The 13,402-nt window shown below is 46.0% G+C and overlaps 1 protein-coding gene across 6 annotated transcripts in view; it reads right to left on the reverse strand.

Moving 5' to 3' along the window:
• AFF1 (AF4/FMR2 family member 1) overlaps positions 1-13,402 on the reverse strand; it is a 136,865-nt gene that overhangs the window by 104,956 nt on the left and 18,507 nt on the right. The window contains exon 1 of one of the 6 annotated variants that reach the window (XM_033160644.1): positions 11,733-12,052. The exons of the other annotated variants lie outside the window; for them this stretch is intronic. Coding sequence (XP_033016535.1) covers positions 11,733-11,749 — 17 coding nt within the window. The 5' untranslated portion in view covers positions 11,750-12,052. Of the gene's footprint in view, positions 1-11,732; positions 12,053-13,402 lie in introns of those variants that run through there. 6 annotated transcript variants of the gene reach the window in all.

Below are 13,402 nucleotides of genomic sequence, written 5' to 3' on the forward strand. Positions count from 1 at the left end.
GGGAGGAGGAGAGGACAGGCGCTTAACGCGCAAAATGCTTGCACTCAAAATAGCACGTTGCAAAAGGAAGCTTTGCACTCCGAAAGGCTCCAGTTAGCTAAAGGAGCTGCTACTGTAAACTCTACTGCAAAGGGACACAGGGGAGGTCACAATTGACTGTGATCTGATCAAGCCTATTACCTAAATTTAGCCTGCTAAGTCTTTTCATTCATTCTCAAAGTCACACCATTATTCACTGGGTCTGCAGATGTTTTAACTTGGGAATTTTTTGCGCACGCGTACACACACACACACATATTTATATAGGAGTTCATCACAATAAAACAAAACTTTGCAAGCTTTAACTTGCAATCATCAGACAACATCTGGCGCAAATGCACCCATTTTACAGATCTAGAATGGATGCAAAGAGCTTGTCTGAGCCTCTGATGCACCAAATTCAACAGTGCTTACATCCTGGTAAGTGTGTTTAGGATTCCAGACTTGGGGGAAAGCTAAGCATTCAGTAAATCACAGTAAGTGTGGTATAATGGTTAGATTGCCAGAATAGGAGGTGAGATAGACAAGGGTTCGTATCAGCCATATGAAGGTCACTGGGCAACCTTGCAATGCACACATAAAACTACAATTCCCCTTTATTTTATCTGCACAAGTAACAACATGGCTCTTCCACAGCTCCATGGGAAACACAGCATACCAAGATATACTGCTGCTTGGGGGGGGGGGAAGCTCAGAAGAGCTCCACTTGAGCAACCCCTCAAGGAGGAACGTAAGCCAAATCTTTACAGAGAAATGTCAGCATTGAATTGTGCACCACTGGCCCATCTCCGACACCGAAATCAGAATTCTTCACCGCCAGCCATCATTCAGGCAGAGAGCAAAGCCAGCTCAGAATAGAGGCAGTGGTGCTGTAAAACATCGCCATGCAGCAGTACTGTGCTGCAGAGAATGTCACGGTAATTGAAGACTCTTCCCCCATCGTGCAAGCCTAAATGAGGGCTATACATTAACGGCACTCCTGAGAACTACTTCACTCGCCTCCCTTTTGGAGAATACATTTTACAGGTAATAATGAGAGTCTACCGTAGTGCCATTAGCTAGCTGAATTCAATCAGAAAGCATGGGGGGGGAGGGGAAAGGAGCCATCTGCATTCATTAAAAATCATGCTTCCCTCTTCTTTATGTCGAGTCTTGCATTCATCCAGGCAGGTGTTTTTCTCCCCATTTTACCAACTCTGAAAAATAATCTCCATATCCGAACAATAGAAGGAAGGAAACAGCCCAAAAGCAGGGAACTGAGAGCACTCTGAAGAGGGAGCTTGAAGCTCTTTATTCAGTAAATCTTGTTTTTCTGCATACTAACTCTTCTATCCGCAATGCTCAGAATGGGCAATAAAACAACTACCCACAATTCTATTCCCACTTCACAGATGGGAAGGTAAAGTTCGGAAGTGCCAATTGATTTCTTACAGAAACATTAAATAAAAGTATTAATGCTGGGAATCGCTGATGTGTTGTTTTTTTAATCAATATTACATGAGCAAAGGATTTGTGCACCTGGGATCCCCCCAGGTCTGAGGACCAGCTCCTGCACTAGTAGAAAGATCTCACCGACATGGTGAAAATTAGCCACAAACTAGCAGAGAGTGGAAGGTTTTGCTATAACAAAGAGAAGCAGTAGGTCCAACTGGTAACAGCAACTACTGTTCAGGTAGGAATCTAACGAACACGCCTCTGATTATACAAGCCTCTTGCAATACTCAAGAATATGTATAAATATATAATTTACTTACAATATTTCTAATCTACCCTTCACTCAAAGTGCCCCCAGGGTGGACACCTTCAAAAACAAACGTAACAATTTACAAGCAAAACAAATAAACAGATAAAAACTTAGAAGGCAACAGCATCAAACCAAACATAGGAAACCTCCAATATTACCTCCCTCCTGCCCAAAGATCTGGATTATAAAGCCAGTCTTCACCTACCTTAACACGGAAGGTTGTTCCAAAGGCATCAACCCATGTAGAGGAAAAAAACTGGGCACATTATTATCCTACCACTACCAAATAACAGAAAGTTAAGAAGTCATTTGTCTTGCAGACCACGTCCCAAGGGGGGATAGAACCTGTGGCCCTCTAGATTATGATTACAGCTCCAGCCAGTGTGTCCGATGGTCAGGGATGATGAAGCTGATGGTCAGTGGTTCAACAGGATCTGGCCAAGTTTCCCCCATTCCTCAACATAACCATTTCCCCCCCAAGGCTTTTGCCACTAGGTGCTATCTAAAAGATAAGCCTGATTTATCACACAAAGAAGGTCACACAACACCTTTATCTTTCCAGGGTAGGGCTGCTGATGACTCACCCCTCCCCACCAATACCTGCAGCAAAGCACAAAACCTGTAAAAGCAGAGCTGCAGGGGAATGTTTGAAGTTATCTGGAATAAATTTTAACTCAATTTATGTGGAGCAGCGGGGAGGCCCAATATGAAACCCTGTACATTTTCCCAGAGTCCTCTGCAACACAGAATATGAGAACGAAGAAGTCTGGAAAACACCCATCTAGGTCAACTCTGTGTTCCTATGAATACAGTGTCGCTGCAGTAATCTAAAAGTAATACCAGAATGCATTAACCTACTGTTCTCCTGCTGATGACACAACCTTGATGGCAGAAAGTGAGGAGGAATTAAAGAACCTTTTAATGAGGGTGAAAGAGGAGAGTGCAAAATATGATCTGAGGCTCAACATCAAAAAAACTAAGATCATGGCCACTGGTCCCATCAACTCCTGGCAAATAGAAGGGGAAGAAATGGAGGCAGTGAGAGATTTTACTTTCTTGGGCTCCATGATCACTGCAGATGGTGACAGCAGTCACGAAATTAAAAGACACCTGCTTCTTGGGAGGAAAGCAATGATAAACCTAGACAGCATCTTAAACAGCAGAGACATCACCTTGCCGACAAAGGTCCGTATAGTTAAAGCTATGGTTTTCCCAGTAGTAATGTACGGAAGTGAGAGCTGGACCATAAAGAAGGCTGATCGCCGAAGAATTGATGCTTTTGAATTATGGTGCTGGAGGAGACTCTTGAGAGTCCCATGGACTGCAAGAAGATCAAACCAATCGATTCTGAAGGAAATCAGCCCTGAGTGCTCACTGGAAAGACTGATCCTGAAGCTGAGGCTCCAATACTTTGGCCACCTCATGAGAAGAGAAGACTCCCTGGAAAAGACCCTGATGCTGGGAAAGATTGAGGGCACAAGGAGAAGGGGACGACAGAAGACGAGATGGTTGGACGGTGTTCTCGAGGCTACCAACATGAGTCTGACCAAACTGCGGGAGGCAGTGAAAGACTGGAATGCCTGGCATGCTCTGGTCCATGGGGTCACGAAGAGTCAGACACAACTGAACAACTGAACAACAACAACACTGTTCTCCCACCCACCTACCCACCGCAGCCTCCCCTGTGAGGCCTATATGGCTGCCTGCAGCTTTTGTATAGTAATTTAGCCAATGTATTATGTCCCAAGGCTTAGGGGTGGTGCAAGGGATGGAGGGGGGGGGGGAGAAGAGAGAACCATACTGGTGCAAGCCAGCTAAGTGACGCACCCTCTAAGCAGCCCAGCACTCGCAGCAAAAACCAGTTCAGCAGCTTGTCCTCACCTGGAGACAGCAGTCTAATAAAACAAAACCTCAACGAAACTTTAAACGGAGCACACAGGTTAATATGTAAAGCACAATTCCAAACGTTGTATGCCCTGGTGTTACTGAAAGTGGCAATTTCTAATCCTTTGCAGCCAGAGCTACTTTGACTTGTTCAAGATAATAAAGGCCATCCATTTCCTGTTTTTTTCTGTTATTCACATCTCCCCAAAAGCTGGGGTGTTTTTTTGGGTTTATTTTTTACAAAGATAATGATGTTGCCCTGGTGGGGTGGATTAGACATGAAAAATCTGCCCCCTCTTGTGCACGGGGCTCTCCTTGCAATTGTTGGAGACTTAGATCAAATACACACCATTACATTAAAAGCACATGACTTCTCCCAAATAATCCTGGGAACTGTAGTTAGTTGTGGGTGCTGAGAATTGTGGGTGTTCTACAGTTTCTGGGGTCCTTGGGAGGGTGCCATGTGCTTTGAATGTATTGTATGTACACAGCCTTAGTTTTCATACATTTTCAACACCCTGTTGGGCGAGCATTTTTTGTCCACATGGTTGGGGGAAATCCCAGATTCCTGAGAACTTATAAGACATTGGATGCGAGAAAATAAAATACGTTTGTACAGTCCTGTTTGTCTGGATAAAGAGATGCAGATACATGCTGTGCAAGGAAAGTGCAAAAAAAAAGAGGGAGAAAGGTTCCCCCCCCCCCAGGTCTTCACAATTCAAATTCTGAACACAAACTAATCAAATTCTGCTATGTGCAGGGGCGTAGCAAGGGGGGCGTAGGGGGCGGTCCGCCCCATGTTCCATAATGGAGAGGGTGACAAATTATCAAGGAACTATTACTGCCCTACTAGGGCGGGTCATAAAAAACTTTTTTTAAATGCTGATCCAAAGGTCTTATCTTACTAAACTAGGGATTATATAGCTATATATGAAATTTCATTCATATCGGTTAATATCTTGACCCTCCTCCACCAAAATAGCTGTTTACTTGGCTGTTTTCCTATGTCGTGAAGGCTGAAATTTCAGTTCAGTGGAGCACTTACTGTTCCCAACCCTAACCCTGTGGAAAGCCATCTAATTAGACTTTAATTTGATTTGAGGTGTTTTTAGGAGGTAATTTAATTATTTTTGATTTTATACCAATGTTATGTATCTGATGTTAGCCACCTTGAGCCCAACTTCAGCTGGGGAGGGCGGGATATAAATAAAAGTTTTATTTTTATTTTTATTATTGTAAGAAAATATGAAATAACGTAAAACCATTTTTGCAGGGGGGAATCAATGGGGGGGGGGATTGACAAGAAATTTTCCACACCAGGTACCACCTGACCTTCCTATGCCTCTGGCTATGTGAAGAACTGAAATTAAACAAAATAATTCAAAATTTAATGGTTAGTTCAATATATTTTCCCAGGAAGGATTTGGGGAAAGGAAAACAAACAAAAAAGGAAACTCAGGGAAAAAACTACTGTTGTATGAGGTCCTCAAGTATATACTGGACAAACCCAGAAATTAGTATACATGGAAAGCATGTATCATGTCTCTAGACCTCAATATTATGAAAATAAAAGTTTGAAAGCATATGCAATGCCTCCTGACATCTCAAGAACAGGGGTAGGGGGCGGGTTCCTGGTTATCAGGAGCTGGGAAATATGCCTGTCCTCCAATAGTTTTAAGAAGGTCACAAAATGCAAATGTGAAAAGGAGAGGGGGGCAAAACAACACTGAGTGGGAAGGAGACAACATCATCAAGGAGAAATTTCCTGTTATCAGGGGTTGGGAAATTTGCTTAAAACTGGCTAGTTTACAAAGGTCACAAAAGTTGTAACCCTATGCATGCTTAATGCAGAAAAGGCCCCACTGAATGCAACAACACTTTCTCTGATTGTATACAGGACTGCAATGGAATTTCAGCTTTTCTTCTTGCAAAAAATGTTGACAGGTATGTGTGTGTGTATATCCCCTGCCTTTCAATGGCTATTTCACAGTCCCACTTTTTTAATTAAAAAAAAATAGTGAATGCAATATGCACAGCCCTGGAAACAATGGCAATAGGAGAGGGCTCAAGACACTTTATAGAGTTCTGAATTTACCTCCCTACCATTTCCAACTGAACCTAAAAATATGGCTTCTAAAACCTCTCAGCTATTTTCAACCTCTTTTTCTTCCTTGTCCTTACTTGCTGTATAGATTTGAGTAAGATTCCCTGAGTGTGGGTGGATGCTCATAACCTAGGTTTAAGGTGCCATTTAGCTCCTAGCTTTCATACCTCTGTTTCTAACATCGGTTGTAGAAGTGGCCTTTACGAAGTACAAATCCCGACGTACAACAAACACTAAGCTTTGGAGAAAACAGCCAAAGGCTTATGAAACGAACCTGTGGAAATGAGTTGGTCTGTGACCGTAAAAATAAATTCATTCATTCAACCTGTGGAAATCCTCCTGCGCAGTGAATAACAAACTTGAGAAGCAGCCTAGAATAATTATTCCAGATATATAGAGAGTAAAATTACCATATAGGCCAGTGTTTCCCAAACTTGGGTCTCCAGCTTTTTTTTGGACTACAACTCCCATCATCCCTAGCTAGCAGGAGCAGTGGTCAGGGATGATGGGAACTGTAGTCCAAAAACAGCTGGCGACCCAAGTTTGGGAAACAATGATATAGGCTGTGTGGGATGAAGCACCGCCAATCAGTTGACAGCTTCAATGATCCCTTTAATAGAGAGCCACACATGAGCTACTTTGGGACACAAATGGCTGTAGTCAAACAGCTGCATTAGGTACACAACACCTCTAGGCAAACCCCCCCCCAAACCAGTGGTTCCTACATAACTGCATGTGATGGTGGGGGGGGGGACAATTCCGTGGTAAGAATACAGTGACATACAGAGCCGCTTTGCCGCCCAGAGTGGCAAACGCAAGGCACCCCTGGGGCAAGGTGCTGCTCTGTAGCACGCATGCATTGTGACGTCACGATGCATGCGCGCTACGGAGCGCAGTCCGTCCAGGCTGCCGGGCACAAGGCTCGCATGGCAACTCGCAAGGCTGCCGGACGCAGGCAGCCGCAAGGACAGGCTGCCTCAGCCTGTCCGAGCGGCGGCTGCTCGCATCTGGGACAGACTGCACAAGTGCGCACATGCGCAGTCCATCCCGGATGCCAGGCACGAGTAGCACCCCATCCGTGTGGTGGCTGCTCACCCGGCAACTCGTAAGGCTGCAGCGTGCGAGCAGAGAGTTGCTGCTTGAGCAGCCGCCACACTTAAGTGGTTCCAGGCGGCGGACTTGGGAGTCGCAGGGGGGTGGCGCCGAGTGTCACCCCCCCCTCCAGACTGGAATTGGGGGCGTGCCGCTCTCAATTCCCCCACCTTGCTACGCCACTGTAAGAATAGCTGGAACAAAAGTGTGATTCGGGGATGGGGCACCTCCAGCCTACAGACCAAATATGGACCTCCAGAACTGTTCCCCCCCCCACACACACACAATTTGGCATGCAAGGCAGTTTTCCTGAAAATGTGCCCACCTGCCCCAATGTCATGGCCATGGGAACTGGCCGACACAACCAAATCTGGTGGAAAACAGAATGCTTGTACATCAGCCGATGTTTGGGGAGTTCAGTCCTGCTTGGGCAGTATGCCGTCGTCGTTCCCCAACTCTAGTGAACCCACTTTGACAGGTGGGTGGGACAACCCACCTGCCAATCATTTGACATCAATAGGACATCAGTAGGACATGTTCCATTAGAAGAAGAAGAAGAAGAAGAAGAAGAAGAAGAAGAAGAAGAAGTAGACAGATTCAGCTGTGGGGAAAACTTGTCATGCGCTACAAATAATTTCCCAACATTTGCGTCAGGTAAACATTTAATTCAAAATCTGCTGTGATTCATGCAACCTTCAATATGAGAGTTTCAGCCTTTTTTTTAAGGATGCCTTGGAGGTGGACAGTGAGCGATGTTTCCAAATTGCACTTTCACATATGAAAATATTTCACTGCTCAAGACTACATAATGACAAAAAGAGCTGAGCACTAAGCTGGGTGGCATTTTACTTTGGGAAATCACTCCCTTCAAGTTGCAAACTGTGACCCTCTCCCCTTCACCAGGGTCACTTTAAATATCAAGTTTTCCATTTTAATTTAATGCTTAATATTTTTGGGTTGCTATACACTGTTATTTGATTCCAGGTTTCTAAGACTTCTGGACACTACGATTAATTTTACTGAAGTAAGATTGTGGGAAGGAGAGGGGGAAACCAGAATCCAATTCAGTATGTAAACACTGCAGGCTGTATCAAAGCACAGAGATAGCATGCTGATATTTGTAGCCCAAATGACTACAAAACAAAAGCAGAAGCTGAGCAATCTAACCAAAGAAGTTAGTCAGAGTTCTCCCATTTCCATGTTCCACTCCTACACCATAACTGAAGTCTGGCTTGCAAAGAGCAATTTTGTCTGCTTGCAACCAGGGAGGGAGCTTCTGTGAAATGGAAGGCATAATGAGGCAGTTCCACTCCAGATGCATTTTCAAAAGCAAGTTTTAAAAAATAAAATAAAAAAAGAATTCTCCTAAGCATAAAACTAGCACACTATGGAGAAACCTCTCTCTGAAGAAACACCATGGTGCATCTGCAGCAGCACAATCAGACGCCTTCATCTGCCCCAGCTGCAACAAAACATGTCTCTCCCTGTCATAGCTGTCAACTCTCCCTGCTGTTTCCCAATGCTATAATAAGGGAATTTCCCGCAAAAAAGGAAAAGGTTGACAGCTATGCTCCCTGTCTCCCACATCAGACTCTACAGCCACAGCAGGCGCTGCAACCTTCCAACAGTTTGACTCTACCCCCAAAGGTGCACTCTTCCATAGTCTCCAGAGACAGATGGATGCCCTCAACAACTTTTTACGGAAAAACCTGAGGGGTAAACTTGGGTCAGGGTTGGTGCCAGGCTTGAGCAAGCTCTTAGGCAAAAGTGCTGCCTTTGGGGGTCGCTCACAGCATTTTCACCACAGAATGATGTCACTTTGGGGGCCCCACAAAGCTACTAGGTTAGTCCCCCGTAACTGCTTGCTCTGCCAATGTCAGGCATCACACATTCGGAAATGGAGGCCACATGGCACCAACCAAATTAGTACAGACCCTCAACCAGCTTTCTACTTGCAGGGTGTTTTCGGGTTTGTTTTGTTTTTAAACCACCTTAAGTTAATATTTTAGAGTGGTGCCATTTGTACTCTTCCTTATGCTGTATGTGTAAAACCAGGCGAAAGACATTCTGTGTGAGGGGCAGCCCAAGTGGTGCCCCCCTTAAACAATTACTGACTGTACTAATTCTTCCAAATCCTAAGCACACATCTACTTGGAAGACAGTTGCACTGAGTTCAATAGGAGCTACTCCCAGGTAAATGTGCACAAAACTGCAACCGAACCTTCCAATCCTTACTTCTGAATAGTAAGTCCCGCTGAGATACCACTTTGTATTTGGTGCCTCCTAAAAAGCATTGTCACAGCTCTAGAGATGTAAAATTTCCAGAAATTTTGAAGCTTGGGGAAAAAAAACACCTGTTTTTTGGGGGGGGGAAACGGAAATTTTCGGAAAAATTGGGAAAAAATGGGAAAAAATGCTACATTAGCACTTTTTTTTTCTTTTCCAGATTGAAAAGTCATTCTGTTACTTTAGAAACATAAAATATAACTATGGACAATTTTAATGGGCATAAAATTATCACAACTAGCATATTAAAAATATACTGTATCCAAACAATTATTACAAACAGAATTTACTTTTAAAATAATATTTATTTGTATTAGTAACAAATGGAGCAACAATCTCCTGAACTGTTTACTAGTTTATGTGGAACAAAAACAACAACCACAAAACAATTTTTAAAAATCCAGAAGTAACAATTATTCATTGGAGAGTTCAGTTTGTAACCTAGGACTTGCTTGTCCTCACAGAAATTAGAATAATCTGATACCATACATATTTTTTTTAAAAATGATTTATAAATATTTGAACCCCTTATCTTAAAATATTTTATTCATCATGTTAAAATAAACATTCCATAATCTATTTTTTATTTTTTCAATTTTTGGGAAAAAAACAAAAAAGGCTTCAGGGGAAAAACAGTTTTTTTCCTGGGCCTTCACATCTCTACAGCTGACACAATTCTACAAAGAGAACTGCATGTGCAGGGATTTTTTTTCTTTGTGCACAGGACTCAATCCTGTAGGGTATTGCATGCTAAAGTCACAAGCAGAACATCCTTATTGAAATCAGAGCTATGCTACTCAGTTTAACAGATGCTCAGTTATTTGCTCATGTGGGAAAAACCAGGCTGCTCAAAATGTGTAGATATTGTTTTTACTATATCTGTTTGGTAAAGGTTTCTCTTTGGTAGAAAAAGGGGGGGGGATCCATATGCTCTCTAATGCTTCTCACTCTTCCCGACCTTTGCTGCCAAGCTGCCTCCCAATCACCTGCAGGGCAAACAGAAGCAAGAGTCTCTGGGTTGGATTTCAAAAACAGCCTCTCCTACAGCAGAGGATTCTGCTACATAGAAAACCATTCCGAATCCCTGTTGCAGCTACACTCCAAGCGTTTGCATCTCTGACTGTTTTCAACACATTCTGTTGAAAGTGGTATCAGTGTATTCAGTTTTTTGCTGTTTTCTTTTTAAAGTGTCACACATTACATTCTCCCCCCCCCCCCCGCCGCCTCCACCAAAGCCAAGAACATTGACGTTTGCATCAGAGGCTATGCCCTCCAAACATCATAGAGACACTACAAAGGACTGAGTTCAATTACGTTGCCTCTTAAATGATACAAATCAAGTTTAGCCAGAACGCTTCACTCCACCCTCAAACCTCCCAAACCCAAACTGTGCCAGTGCACGCTTAAAGGCAAAAGTTGAAGTTTGGCACTTTTATGAACTAGAAGACGGCCAGCAAATTACACCTTGAACATAAAGACTCTGGCAGAGAGAGAGAGAGATGGAGCTTTAATACCTCCAAAACTATGGCAATTTGCCCATTAGCAATATTCTCCCCATTATTTATTGCCCAACATTACCCAAGGAAAGTTGCAGTTATCCCACACATTTTCTCTCCAACATGCCACTTGCCACAATCCCACCTCCCTGTTTCCAGCCAGAGAAGTAATACAGGAATCTACACTACTAATGGCAATGCCAAACATTGTTTTGAAATAGGTCAGCTGGGTACGATTTATTTATTTTTTTGGAGGGTGGTAAAAGAACCACAGTGGTGGGTGTGAATTTAAGGGAAGAAAACTGCATCCCACACTCATCATGCTGCTTCAAATATAGTGAGAGGTGGATACCCCCCCCATTTAGCCTTAGGACCTGGATTCACCTCCCATCCCCTAATTTGGCAGTAACTAGAGATAATTACTCTGTTTCACTCAAACTCCCCTTTTATTGCTCCTCAGACCATTTCCATCCTTTGCTTACTCAGCAGATTTCACACTCACAGTCAGCCCAGCTACCATTTTAAAGGCATACAATCCAGAGGAAACTGAAAGCATAGTAAATTCATACACATTTTACAAAAAAAGACCCGTTGTGTCAGCATCAGTATATATACTTTCCTGTATAATACAGTGAAGGGGCTGCTGATCAGCTTTTATAAAATCAGAGGATTCCAACTGCTTCCCTCACAAGGGATTTTTTTTTAAAAAAATGCACCATTACATTTAAATACCAGGAGGTTCCTGTTTCACAACCTTTCAGAGAGAGGTAAACTCCCTCCCCCCCTTAAACTGTCTTTGATTTTTAACAAGGGGGGTGGGCTGGTGAGCTTTGCTTTCGTCTTTTAAACCCAAATACATTTCAACCCGGTTCGGAACAAATTAAAAATTAAATAAAATTCTTAAGAGCACAAACTTTTGAGAAGGGGGGGTGGGGTGGGGAGAGAGAGAACAGGCGAAGAACGAGCAGCAATGAAAAGGGGAAACACTCCGACAACAGGGAGGGAGGCTGGGAAACAAACATAAAACTGGTTTTTTTTATTTTTTGATAGATGGCTTTATATATATATATATATATATAATCCTTACCTTGACTGGGCAGCCATAGTTAAGTTTAGCAAGCCGACCGTCTCCTGGCCATCGGAAGGCTTTCTTCGCCCTTGCCCTACCCTCCGCCACCCAAAAACTTCCTGTCCATTTGCTGCTGCGCTTTGCGCCCCTGGCTCAGAAATCCCACTTTTACGCGCCCCCTTCCTTTCTCCCCAAAGACTGCTGCTTCCTCGGCTGTAACGCCTCCCTCTCCCTCCCTCTGCTAGCTCAGTCCTACACTAATTTGGATAGACATCCGGGCACCCGGGGGCCTCCTCCAGTCCGGCTCGACACATTGCAAGCCAGCTGAGAGGGCGAGCGGAGAGAGGGGAAGGGGGAGGCGGCGGCGGCGGCGGCGCTCGCGGGCTCTGCTGCTGCTCCACAGGTAAGCGAGCCAAGCCCGGGACTGGCTGGCTTGGCTGGGCTCGCTTACTGAATGGCCATTTGGAGCTCCGGACCGTTCCGGCCTCCGAGCCGACCCATTATGGGGCGCTGGGGTGAGGGGGGAAACTCGGCGAAAGCAGCGCGCGCGCTTCGAGTTGCGCTTTCCCAACGAAGGCAGGGGATTATTTTGGAGGGAACGATTCGCACCTAGCCTCGGCCCTCCCCCCCCCCGGCGAAAAGTTCGCATGGTACGCTCCGCCTTCCCTTAAATGGACATGTTGTTTTGTCAAGGGCGACGAAACGGGGAGGATTGGCTCCGGGAGAAATGGACAAGCCCGGCTGTGGCGAGCCTATCAGGAGGGGAAAGGCGCGCGGCGAGAGCGCCCACGCGGACGCCCCGCCTCGGAGGGGGAACGGCGGCTGAGCGCTGCCAAAATAAAAATTATTCACAGCCCCCCTCACAATGTACAAGCACGCACCAGCCGGGACACGGAGTTCCCTCCTGCCTGGCACTGCTGGCCTCCGCGCAATGCGGGGCGCGCGGATAAGAGGCAGCCGCCGCCGATGATGGCAACTTTTGCTGGTGCAGTGGGCACAAGAGGATCGCCCTCGGGGGCTGCTCCGATGCAGATTCACAGAATTATAGAGTTGGAAGGGACCCCAGTGGTCATCTAGTCTAACTCCCTGCAGTGCAGGCAGGGCCGTCTCGTCCATAGGGGCTGGTGGCGCGTCACGCCAGGGCGCCGGGCCCCCCAGGGGTGCCCCCGTGAGCCCGCTGGCATACCGGGCGCCCACTCCCCAACCCGCCCCGATCCCCCACGGGTGGGCGGGCTGCAAACCGGCCGCCCTTGCCTCCCGGAGCCCTAGCTGGAGCGCTGGAAGGGCGCACAAAGCCCCGCGCCGCTCCAGCGCCACACCGCTCATCCCCCCCGCTCGCTGGCCCACCCCCCCTCCCGAGGGGTGGCCAGCACGGGAGGGAGGCGGGCCCCAGCTGGAGCGCTGGAGGGGCGCGCAAAGCCCCGCGCCCACTCCAGCACCACGCCCCTCATTGCCCGCTCGCCCACCCCCCTCCTGAGGGGCGGCCAGCGCGGGAAGGAGGCGGGCGGAGAGGCAGCACACCGGGGGCGCCGAGGGATCGCCACACCACAGCGGCAAATCCCTCTAAGACGCCCTGAGTGCAGGAATCTCAGCTAAAGCATCCATGACAGATGGCCATCCAACCTCTGCTTGAAAACCTCCAAGGAAGGAGAGTCCACAATCTCCTGAGGGAGACCGTTTGTCTGCCC

This window comes from Lacerta agilis, chromosome 9 (assembly GCF_009819535.1).
Source record: "Lacerta agilis isolate rLacAgi1 chromosome 9, rLacAgi1.pri, whole genome shotgun sequence".
Classification (NCBI taxonomy): Eukaryota; Metazoa; Chordata; class Lepidosauria; order Squamata; family Lacertidae; genus Lacerta; species Lacerta agilis.